The 12,100-nt window shown below is 47.9% G+C and overlaps 1 protein-coding gene across 11 annotated transcripts in view; it reads right to left on the bottom strand.

Moving 5' to 3' along the window:
* Nucleotides 1–1,879: 1,879 nt before the first annotated feature.
* LOC133370315 (CD2-associated protein-like) overlaps nt 1,880–12,100 on the bottom strand; it is a 51,731-nt gene continuing 41,510 nt past the window's right edge. For all 11 annotated transcript variants that reach the window (XM_061596467.1, XM_061596468.1, XM_061596469.1 and 8 more), the window contains 7 exons: nt 11,658–11,775; nt 9,723–9,790; nt 9,016–9,131; nt 8,734–8,793; nt 5,962–6,113; nt 3,446–3,509; nt 1,880–2,953 (listed from right to left, as the gene is read on the bottom strand). In XM_061596467.1, coding sequence (XP_061452451.1) covers nt 2,798–2,953; nt 3,446–3,509; nt 5,962–6,113; nt 8,734–8,793; nt 9,016–9,131; nt 9,723–9,790; nt 11,658–11,775 — 734 coding nt within the window. In that variant the 3' untranslated portion in view covers nt 1,880–2,797. The remainder of the gene's footprint in view (nt 2,954–3,445; nt 3,510–5,961; nt 6,114–8,733; nt 8,794–9,015; nt 9,132–9,722; nt 9,791–11,657; nt 11,776–12,100) is intronic.

Below are 12,100 nucleotides of genomic sequence, written 5' to 3'. Positions count from 1 at the left end.
CAGTTTCATGCCTGCCTTCCCACCAGAATGAAATTGACACCCTTTTCTTGTTTGCATTTGCGATATTACACTTAAACGAATGTATGCTTTTCAGCCTTTATTGATATTTAAGGAGATACACACGCTGGCAATGCACTTATTTCTCCAAAAAAGCAAGAAAGGTGTCCCCCCCATCCTTCTCCCTTTCCTTCCCACGGAGAATGAAATTGACAAAGCTTTCCAGAGCAGGCTTGAAACCGACCAGAAGCCCTTTTCTTGTTTGCACTTGTGATATTACACTTAAACCAATGTATGCTTTTCTGATTTGAAGCAAAACCCCCAGCAAGTAGAATGAAATTGACAAGAATTTCCCAGGCAGGCTGAAACCTACCACACACCCCCTTTCTCTCTTGCTGTGCATTGCAGATCTCACCCAGAGCGGCAGCCCAGTTTGCAGGCTGGCAAAAAATAAAATGCATCTGCGCAGTAGTTGCAGACCCCCCCAACACCCCATCATTGCGATGATTGGTTCAATTTTCCCAGGCTTATTCTCGCACATACACAAAAGTGCAGATATGTGATTGGCTGGAATGAGGAGAAGGGGCAAGGGGAAATGCCCAAGAACCGTCCATCAGCTGTAAAGTCCGCGGTATTGTATCCTAACTCCTGAAGGCACAGTGGATGATTCCCAATTTTAAACAGCAAATTGCATTTTTGCCGGTATTGCAAGGAGCGGATTTAACCCCCGAAAATGCATAACAGCACGAGACGTCATTTGGACAACCGAAAAATAATGAACACACATAGCGGGCGTGTCACACATTTTGCAATCATCTGGATGAGCCCTATGTCTGCTGATAGTGTACATTCCTGCCTGGCCAAGATAAGTCTTTTCTCTGTGTAAGCCTTTGTGATCTGCAAAGAAAACCATATAAAAGGGGAAAGCAGAAAGGGGGGTGCGCGCGACCCATGTTTCACCCTTTGCTGTGAAATGTATATGTTTTGCCCTACTGCAGTAGCTATTGAATAAATGCTTTGAACTCGCTGCTACTTGGTGGCCTTTTTTCTCTACGCGAGAGAACCCCTATAAGTTTTTACAACACAGGCTGTGAGCACACTAGTTGCCTACAGAAAAGTACTTCCATTGGCCACACCCGGAGGGGGAACAGGTTGATCTGCAGATCAGTTACAAAATCTCTTCAAAGCTGAATTTTTTTAAAAAAATAGCATTCAAGCTCCTCCCACCAGGTTTTATAGTAAAAAAGGGGCAGGCTTTGACTAGCGCCATGTGCTCCTGTTTTCAGAAAAGAGATGGAGATGCACTAGAACTGGCAGAACAGTGAGTGTGCCTCTGTCCCCAGATGGAACATCCCAAAGGGGTAACCCTCTTTGGCCCAGCTCCACAGGGGCTAGCCCACAGGTGGTGACCAGCCATCAATGCAGCCTCCAAATAAATAGGCTTCTTTCCCCAAAGCCAACCCGAACTGTGGCAAAGTTCTTGTTCTCCATAGGCAGGGTAACTGACCAAACCTTCTGGCTCCTCTACCAGGCTGCTGTTCTCTAGGTGCAGCAGAAAAAGGCTGGGGAGGCTAAGGTTGGTATGCACCTCCCAGCCAGTAATAGTCCTGCTGCTGCTACCAACGGCTTTCTTAAATTACTTGTTTCTTCTTTCACAGCAAAACTGTTATGCTATGAAAAAGGAAGATTGCTCAACAGCCACTGTACCATGAAGAGGAAGTAAAAAAGGGGTGAGGGTGGGTGGCAAAAGATGCTCTCAGGAAAAGCACAGAGATGGTTGGCCTTCCTCCTTGGATCTTTGCAATTGCTTCCTCCCCATATCCCACATCTATTCAACATTCTCTCCCCCCCCCCAGCAATCACCAAAAGAGGGAGAACCATCTGATTTGCATAGAAAAATATTTTTATTTTAAATTAAAATGTTACAAATTTATGCATAAAGAGTTATGAATATTTCCAGTTGTGATTACACACACACACCTCCCCCTGCGCTCGAGACAGTTAAAGCCCAAGAGCCGTTTACCCCATTGCTCACCACCAGAACATGTTAAGAAGGAGAGGCCCTAGACCAAGGCTAATGGAAGCTGCAGTCCAAACAGCTGGAGGGCGCCCGGATGGGGAAAGTCGATACACTCATACCGCTCGCCGTAGGCCACTTTTGAAGAGAGACTGAACATATTTGTCCATGCCACCAAAGAAACAGAAACACACCAAAGCAACTGCTCCCATAAAGTCATCCAAAGAAAAAGGTCTGTAAGAACTCTTGGATGACAGGAGCATCCTATTCCATCGGTCGGAGAAGCTATGACAACCGAGCCAAATTTCATGTGCCGTAAGCCTGCCCCATTAGCCCCGGGCTTCAGAGGATAAAGAAGAACTGACCAATAAGTGATGTTTGTAGGAGAGTCAAAACTGGGCAGAGAAGCAGCTCTGGAAGGGGATGCAAGAGACTGAGGCAGGCGAGAAAGGAAGGTGTGTTGATCACCCTTGGTTTCACTCGACAAGCACCTGCTTTGGCGCTGTCATAGCAACTGCTGCCAGACCATCCCACGAGCAAAGTGCCCTCAGCTGAGCAGCCCACCCACAGCAGGCAGGAGTCAAGCGCAGGCACACAGGCGCTGCTGGTTGTACCAGGGTTCCCACGAAGGTTCTCTGGATGTGGCTGTGGTGGAGAGGGGAGAAGGGAAGAGAACCCCATGACGCATAAAGGTGTATCCTTCCTCCTCTCCCCAACACACACATTCAGCTAAGAGCTCAGCATTAATAAGGGAAGAGAGAGAAAAGCAGCAGTGCAACTCATTCAGTCCTCGGCAGAGATTGCGGCCTGAGCGTTGGGAGCGCCGGAGGAGGAGAGACGAGGGCCTGCCAACTCTACCGCTCTGCTCCCGGGGGAGGGATGTTTACAGGCCGGCTCCAGTGACTCAGGCACTGCCTGCTTCAGCCGCTCAATTTCTGCCTGCATAGAAAGGAACAAATAAAGGTGAGCCAAGCACAGCTCCCAGGATCCCAGGCACAGGCTCAGAAAGAAATTTTGCTGCCTGTGGAGTGTGGGAAATGGCTACTCTTCCGCTAGTTCTTCTAGGCAAGGCTGCTGGCCAGGTTCATTTTGACACCCAAGGCAGAAAATCCCACAAGTATCTCTTCCTGGAAGTAAAATAAAACATTAACCATTTTATGACACCCCAAATCTGCTGTCTGAGGCGGCTGCCTGGCTTTACCTAAAAGCAGAGGTTGGAAAAGTTACTTTTTTGAACTACAACTCCCATCAGCCCCAGCCAGCATGGCCACTGGATTGGGCTGATGGGAGTTGTAGTTCAAAAAAAGTAATTTTTCCAAGCTCTGCCTAAAAGTAGGTGAGGCTGGGTCTGCCTGGGCAAAAGCATTCTCTAAAATGGCATTTCTTTGTATCCCAACAGCAATTCTTTCTCCAGCCCAAGGCGCTTCTTACCTGTAGAGCTGCCCGTTTGGACTGCTCATGGCTCATTTCCACTTTCAGCTCCTCCATGTCTTTCCTGCAAGAAGGAAGAACATGAATCTTGATGGATATGAAAACCGAAAGCAGAAGTTGGCCAGCTCCCCTCCATCCTTTCAGCGTGGGAGAATCCACAGGAGATGCACAAACACACAAGCAAGTTAGCTATGGCCAGCCTTCCCTAGCTTGGTGCCCTCCAGACATTTTTGACTACAACTCCCATCAGCCCCGGCAAGCACAACCATATGATACTGGGGCTAACGAGAGCACAGTTATGCCAGTTGGAGCTAATGGGAGTTGTGGTCCACAGCACCTGATGGGCAAAGGCTGAGGCTGACATTCATTTGTCGGGAATGCTTTGATTTGGATTCCTGTATTGAGTAGGGGGTTGGACTTGATGGCCTTATAGGACCCTTCCAACTCTACTATTCTATGATTCTAAAGTGGTTAAAATAAAGGATTTCGCACTGAAGGACTCGATATGTGAGACACTGAAATGCTATTTGAGGATGTAAATATTGATGAGGCTCAATTGATAGCAACAAGAAATCGAGCCTCCAGTGTCATTGGCCCAGTTCTGTGGGATGCTCTGCCAACAGAGATTCAGCAGGCACCTCCTGTGTGACCTTTCAGCGTTTGCTTCAAACTTTTCTATGCTGCTGGGCTTATGCAGGCATTCGAGGAGATCTCGATTTCCGATTTTAATTTTTATATGGGTTTTTTTGTATATAGATATGATTGTTGAAAACTGCTTAGATTTTTTACGAATAGTGGCACACAAATATTTTTATAAATACATATTATAAAAATTAAAATCAGGTACCTGGATTATTAATTTTAAAATGTATTTTCAAGTTTTCCAAGGCTGGAGGCAGACTAGTTTTGACAGCCAAGAGGAGTCCCACAGTGTCCACCAGGGGGCCACTGCAGTTGCCTGGCCAAGGGCAAGTGTGGTGTAGTGGTTAGAGTATCAGACTAGGACCTGGGAGATCCAGGTTCAAATCGCCACTCAGCCATGAAGCTCACTGGGTGGCCTTGGGCCAATTACCATCTCACAGTCTAGCCTACCTCACAGGGTTGTTACAAGGATAAAATGAGGAGTAGGAAACATTTGAGCTCCTTGGAGGAAAGGTGGGATATAAATGTAACTATAAAAATTTTAAAATAATTTTTTTAAAAGCTCTCTCTCTCACACACACACACGCGCACACACATCCCTCCACGTATGCACCAAGCGGTCTTTGCTCACAGTTTCAGGGCTTAGATCAACGGCTTGAAAAGACAGCATGTCCCAACAAAGGTTTTTTTCTTGCCAGTGTTGGATCAAGGAACTTAAAGACTAGAAGGAGCAAATCACCTCACACCCTTCGCAACTTTTGAGCTGCTATTAAGAGACAGGAAAGAGACTCGCATATCTCGGAACATTCAGGGTTCTTCTAGACTGTTGCTATTGTTGGGTGGGATTAAATCACATACTGGCAAATTCAGGTTGCTCAGTTAAAGGTGAAACCCACCCACCCCCGCCCCTAAAACAGGACATCTTGCAATAAGGAAAGTGAAAATTAATCAGAAAGTGTGGCATAACAATTGCTTGATGCAATGTCCTCTGAACTCCCCGCAGACTCAAATTAATGCTCAATAAACAGGTCATCTCAAAACTTGGGAAGGAACCTTTCACTTCACTCCAGCCTCAGTGCTTGAACGGAAAAGTCCTTGTGTGAACCTCTCTCCCTAAAGAAGGAACTCACCTTCTTGTTCTGAATATAGCCTGCAAGCCATTTTGAGAAACATAAGGAAACCTCCCCTTGCAACCCTGGAACAGAACCCTGTTCAAAACACACAAAGGGTGGGTTCTGGCGGCCAGGAAAGGCCGTTTCTTGGCCATCTACTCTTTGGCCTGCTGCTAATGCCATGCACGGTTTATGGGCAGCACGCATACCTGCCTCCCCCCCCCTGGAGGAGGCTATACTTTGTTTTGGTTCTGGGCACCCTCAGCTCACTTCCAGATGAACTGTTAACTGAGCAGTCATTCTGGTTTGTTTGCAGAAGATTAGAAAATCGAGCAAATGTTATCCCTGTCTTTCCAGTGCATGACTTCATCACTTTCCTTATAAAAAAACCTCCATTTTTGCAGGGAGGGGTGGAAAGCAGGTTTGTTGTGCGAGAGCTCCAAATCAATTTTAATTGCACAGCCTAGAATTTGCTGCTATTCGATTAAATCCCAGCCCCAAACAGTGACAGTCTTTGGAAGTACCTAGAGTCTTGTTTCCTAGTTCCTGAGATGCAGGACTGAACTTTGCTGCCATCTGCTCTCCCCACCCCCCACCCCGAGGTCTAGCTGGCTGCTCATTTCAGGACGGCCCTCAGCAGATGGACAACAACGTCACCAGGGAAGAAACATGGCTTGTGCTGCCATGCTGCACGTTTCCAGAGCTGTCAGATCTTTTCGCCTTGAGGAAAAGGGGAACCTGCCCACTGCTGGTCCACCTCACCGATGCTGAGCACGCATCAGATCCATCAGGGTCCTCAGCGACTGGAGCTCCATCTTGAGGTCCTCCAGAGATGCCAGGTGCTCCTCTGTTTGTGGTGTCTCAGAGGCTGGGGGCAGAGACTCTTCTCTGATGGAACGGGATGACTCCTTCACCTACCAGGGACAGACACAGGGCAGGGAAGATTTGGCGCAGAGTGGTAAGCGGTGGTAACGCAGCCGAAGCTCTGCTCACGGCCGGAGTTTGATTCCAACGGAAGGAGGAAGTCGAATCTCCGGTAAAAGGGGTCGAGGTCCACTCAGACTTCCATCCATCCGTGGTTGGTAAAATGAGTACCCGGCATACGCTGGGGGGTAAAGAAAGGCCAGGGAAGGAACTGGCAATCCCACCCCATATATACGGTCTGCCCAGTAAACGTCGCAAGACGTCACCCTAAGAGTCGGAAACAACTCGCACTACAAGTGCGGGGACACCTTTACCTTTTTACTGCTTATAATTCATCTGTGGGGCAAGGCTCCCCATCCCCACGGGGAAAAAGGTCAACAATGTTGAGCTGAAGTCCACTGATAAGGGCTCATCTACACGGTGGTTTACTGTATGTTTGGTGCCCTTTGCAACTCCTTTTAATTTGCATCATTCATATGACATTACCGGCAAACAGAAGCTATCACACAGTTCCCCCCCTGTAAATCCATACTAATCCAATCCACTCATAATACAAAAAGTGAAGAAAAAGTCTCCACTCCATTTCTCTAGTGGTTGCAGACGCTTTGCTCTGATGCTTCTAGGTGGAAAGGTGAGTCATCACTCTCCGCTACTCCTCTTCCCCCACCCACTGTTTCTCCTGTGAATTCCATTTTGTTTCCTGTAGTTTATCCGACAACTTCCAGGAGCTGTGCTCAGAAGAGCAATGCCATTATTTTTTATGTCTGTGCCTTGCAATTCATGCAAATCTGTAACATTGTTCACACAAAGCAACAGAATTTTCATCCTGGGGTAGTTTGCACATTTGCCATCAACTGCACACTGCTCTTTATGCTGTGAGTTTCCATGGCTGTTCCCCAACACTGGGATTTGCTTTTTTAAAACACTGCTGCAAATATCACATTGAACTGATGTCTCTGCTTTCTATTTGCTGTGCTAATGCTGACTGAGAAACTGACTAGAGTGCTCTTTGCTTGGGGGGAAAAATAAAATTCTAGCTAACAGGAGGAGGGGAGGCAGAGAGAGGGACAGAAAAAAAAGGGGGGGGAGATTGGCAACCAAAGCCAGTGCCTTCAGCATCAGCAGACATGAGGTGCCTGATCCCTTGCTTTGCTAGCGTGTAACTGACCAGGCAGGCTGGCAATGTCTGCCTTCTTTGTTTTGCAATTGAACACAAATCCACAGAGCCATGAACTTCACAGCAGGGTTCACTCTCTGCAGCCTAAACAAACAAAGATATGGTGAGGCTGACGGCTCTGGATCGTAAATGCAAAGAAGCAGAAATAATGCTCATTCACCTTTAGTATTAATTGTACCGTCTTTCCCAGATTGCGTTGTGGCTTTTGCGGGAGAGGTCAAGGTATAATCTGTGCATACCCAGTTCCCTAGATACCGGAGGGAGTGTAAATGCCAAAATCAGAGGGAGGAGCCACTAGGAAACAGCGTGTTTGGTCCTTGATATTGTATAAATGGACAGAAATGAATTTGCAGCTGCCATTGAGCACCAACTGTGGATGGTGCAAATCAGTAATGCAGGTAAAAACAGTGTATTTGCTATGAAAAAATGCTCCCACAAGGAAAAACCCAAAGATCCTGAAAATGGCACCCACAGAGAGGAGGGGAAAACCCTGGACTGCGTGGGGAAGGGACTGTTAAAGCCAGCTGAAGTCAATGATGTTGACGCCCCGTGTGGCAAGGGCCCAGAATCCCATTCTGCCTTGCAGCCAGGGAGGTCATGCCTCCTCTTGAATACACAAAGAACATAAGAGGTTCTGCAATCTCCCGTCTCCCAACTTCCAAAAGATGCCAAACTGTCTTCCTGACGGAAGGACGGACCTCTTTGACTTGTGACTGGCTGGACCCAGCCACCTGTCAATCAAGACCCACCCAAGTCAGAAAGGTTGCCAAGCAGTCTTTTGTCCCCAAAAGCTCCTCAACTGACCATCTGCTGTATGTGAAGAGACCAGAAGCCTGTTTGTAAGCAGAGCTTGAAAAAGTTACTTTTTTGAACTACAACTCCCATCAGCCCCAGCCAGCATGGCACTGGATTGGGCTGATGAGAGTTGTAGTTCAAAAAAGTAATTTTTCGAAGCTCTGTTTGTAAGTGGCTATCTTAGGACAGACAGACTTGAACTAAAGGGTTCTTTGTTATTTTCTTGAAGCAACCTTCTGCTTCTTCCATTTGCCCCCTTCCTTTTTTTTCTATTCTTAACAAAGTCCCTAAAATTTGGCTGATGGGGTCTTGGGTGAGTTTGTGCTAAAACTCTCTGAGTTATTCTAGCCTCTCACATACCTAGACATTCGGTTCATGTTGCATGTGTGTGTAACAGAGAAAAGCAAGCTATTTTGCTCTCTGGGAAGGGGCAGATAAGCTGGATAATATCTGTCCTTGGACATATTTGCCTTGGATCTCCAGAAAGCACTCCTGTCCGGCGTTAGAGGGAACAGAGCAGTATCAGATGGTGACAGCCTACTTGATAGCCTCTGGCACAACTGGCCTACCTAGACTGGCAGTCGTGGAAGGAAGAGAATAAAGGAACATCCCCTTCTGTTACACCCCATACAACTCACCAGCTCAGGGCTTTTTGCTTTCTCTACAGAGCTGGAAGTATGGATTGATCCCATCTCCTCCTGCAAGAGCCAACAAGAGAGAGAGAGAATTGGTGCCAGCCACCATCAGGATCAGCCATACCATTCCTGCATGTATGCTCCACCCCTCAACTTCCTCCTTATTGCAGCCGCTGGAGCTCTTGAAAAGGCACAAGGCCACACCCTCTTGTGCCTCCGCTAGTTCCAAAAGCACTCCTACTCCTCTCCTTAGGAACAGCGGGCCAGGTATGGGGTAGGGCTCACCGGTGAGCTGGCCACCAGCTGGCTGGGTGGCCTCTTCCCTGGCACTTTGGGACGGCTGGCTGTCAGGTGGCTCAGTTTGGCACTGGGAACGGGGACGGCGTCAAAAGTATCGGTCTCTGCAACAAAGACAGACACGGACGTGGCACCATCGGTGAGCAAGAGCAGCCACTGGAGGATATGCAGCCACGTGCCCACGCCCGAGGCAGCAGGGCAATCCCAGCCAGAGGGTGCTCCATCATTCCCAAGGAATGCCCAGGAACAGAGCACATGGACTGGGGGTGTACACACCCTGCCAGACCCAGGGTGCTTCTTTACAACTTTGGCCAAGGAGAGGGAAGTAAGAGCTCCAGGCCGCTTCCAGGCTGTCACAACTTTGCAGGTTACGATTCAATCGTATACCTCAAACGGAGATTGTGCAGTTAAACGGGATTGGCTCTCGTGCAAATCAGCCTGTTCTCACGCCCCCACCCCACCCCAAATGGATTTTTTGTAAGAAAAATGTTGGGGAAATGCACTGGAAAGTATGGGATCAGGGCAACACTGGCCAATGCCATATAACGCAAACAACCCATAATGAATGCTTAATTAACAGTTAAATGATGTAACCTCCGTGCAAATTCTGGGCAAACAACATCAAGATAAATGCTGAGGAGCCTCTACAAAAGGGAGGGGGATTTGGGCAGGGGGAGAGTAGTGAAAAGGCCTACCTGCCGTCTCCTTGCATTTTCCTCTGCCCCCAGGGGTTGCTGTGCAGAAAACTGGAACGCCAAAGGGTCTGGATGATCGTCGTGTGCAGAGAGAGAGAGAGAGAGAGAGAGAAAAGGGGATATGGTGAGGATGATTACTAAAGCCACCAAAATAAGAGCTTTGCCCAGCAGATTCAGCCCAGACCCAAGCTGGCCAATTGCATCTAATTGGTCCCCCGGGTGAAAATAAAAGGAAAAGCAGAAGAGACTTAGCAGATCAGGCTGGGGGGTGAGAATAAGTCTGGAGGACACAGACTTTCTTCAACAATCACAAGATTCTGTACCAGAATTCGTAAGACACTGCACTGCCTTACACCAGCCTTTGCCAAGTTGGTGCCGGCTGGGCCCAATGGGAAAACATCTGAAGGGCACCAGGTTGGGGATGGTTGTCATGCACCACTGATCCCTCCTGCTCAGTTCTGCCTGCTCTGACTGGTAGCAACTCTCCAGGTCTCTCTGTCTCCCATCGCCCCTACCTGACCCTTTCAGCTTAGATGCTGAACCTGAGACCTCCTCCATGCAAAGCGCATTTTATTTATTTATTTAATTAATTTAATTTATATACCGCCCTAAGCCAAAAAGGCTCTCTGGGCAGTGTACATAAGAGATAAAACAAGCACAATATATAAATACAATAAGTATAACAAAATCAAAAATCAAAACAAACAAATAAAGAACCAACAACGTCAAGATACAACAATAATGAAATACTGATAAAATACACTATAAAATACAATTTAAAATACACTTTAAAATGCCTGGGAGTATAAAAAGGTTTTCAGCTGGCGCCGAAAGGATAGCAGCGTCGGCGCCAGGCGTACCTCATCGGGGAGACTATTCCACAGTTCGGGGGCCACTACCAAAAAGGCCCTAGTTCTAGTCACAACCCTCCGGGCTTCTCGATGGGATGGCACCCGGAGAAGGGCCTTAGATGTTGAGCGCAGTGTACGGGTAGGTTCATATTGGGAGAGGCGTTCCACCAGGTATTGCGGTCCCATGCCATGTAGGGCTTTATAGGTCAAAACCAGCACTTTGAATTTAGCCCGGAAACAAATAGGAAGCCAGTGCAGACGAGCCAGAACAGGTGTTATATGAGCGGACCTTCTGGTCCGCGTCAGTAATCTGGCCGCTGCATTCTGGACTAGCTGTAGTTTCTGAACTATCTTCAAGGGCAGCCCAACATAGAGCGCATTGCAGTAGTCCAGCCTAGAAGTTACCAGAGCGTGAACAACTGAGGCAAGGTCGTCACTGTCCAGATAGGGACGTAGCTGGGCTACCAGTTGGAGATGGTAGAAAGCATTCCGTGCCACCGAGGCCACCTGGGTCTCGAGAGACAAGGAAGGATCGAAAAGAACTCCCAAGCTACGAACCTGTTCCTTCAAGGGGAGTGTAACCCCATCAAGAACAGGATGAACATCCTCCATCTGGGCAGTGAAGGCACTCACCAACAGCGTCTCGGTCTTGTCAGGATTGAGCTTCAGTTTGTTAGCCCCCATCCAGTCCATTATCGCGGCCAGGCAACAGTTTAGCATGATGTGCCCCACAGAGCAAAGAGCCACGGATTTAAAACTTGCTTAAAGTCTTTCCTCTTATCGACACTGGGAATCCCCACCCACCCACCAGGGCAGACCCCCCCCAAAGACCAGAAGTTACATTTCTAAACAGAGACATGCCAAGGCTCAAGGTTGCCTGGAAGCCACACGCTCCTCGAAGCCAGATGCCTCATCTTTCCAGCTGCAATTAAATTAGGGATACTACTCAGGCGGCTAATTTTACATGTCTCTTTCTTGCTTTCCTGGTCTAGGACCATGTCCAGCTACTGAAAATAGGATCTGATTTGATCAACCCAAGGATCAGGGATGTCCACCACCTTTCCAAGGCCCTGTCACCTCTTACTTGTGGGGAAGGTTGGGTGGTGGCTTGGCCTTAGCTGGCACTGGAGGAGGGGGGGCTGGCTTCTTGACTGGAAGAGGATTCAGCCTGGGGGGGTCCATTTTCTTCTGTTCCCTTGCGTCTGCAAGACATGAATTAATGACACAGAACAAACAGTTATTGCTATTTGTCTCCTAAGGAAGGCATCTGAATAATGTTTTGTTCCTTTTATCCTCAGCAGAACCCTGGAAGGAAGGCCAGAGAGACACCCCCAACAGGAAACAGTACAGCAGCATGCCTGAGTGAAAGCTTTAGTCCAGCCTCCTGTTGGTAAAAAGAAGGCATGAAAAGGGCTTGTTCTGAAAGCAGAAGAGAGAAGATGGATTCCTGCACCCAATTCTAGATTGAATGTCAACATTCTGCTATTGACAATTTCCCCCTCAGCAGAGATGATTATACCAGGGGTG

Source organism: Rhineura floridana, chromosome 15, assembly GCF_030035675.1.
Source record: "Rhineura floridana isolate rRhiFlo1 chromosome 15, rRhiFlo1.hap2, whole genome shotgun sequence".
NCBI classification, from domain to species: domain Eukaryota; kingdom Metazoa; phylum Chordata; class Lepidosauria; order Squamata; family Rhineuridae; genus Rhineura; species Rhineura floridana.
This window is presented reverse-complemented; position numbering and strand designations above follow the sequence as displayed.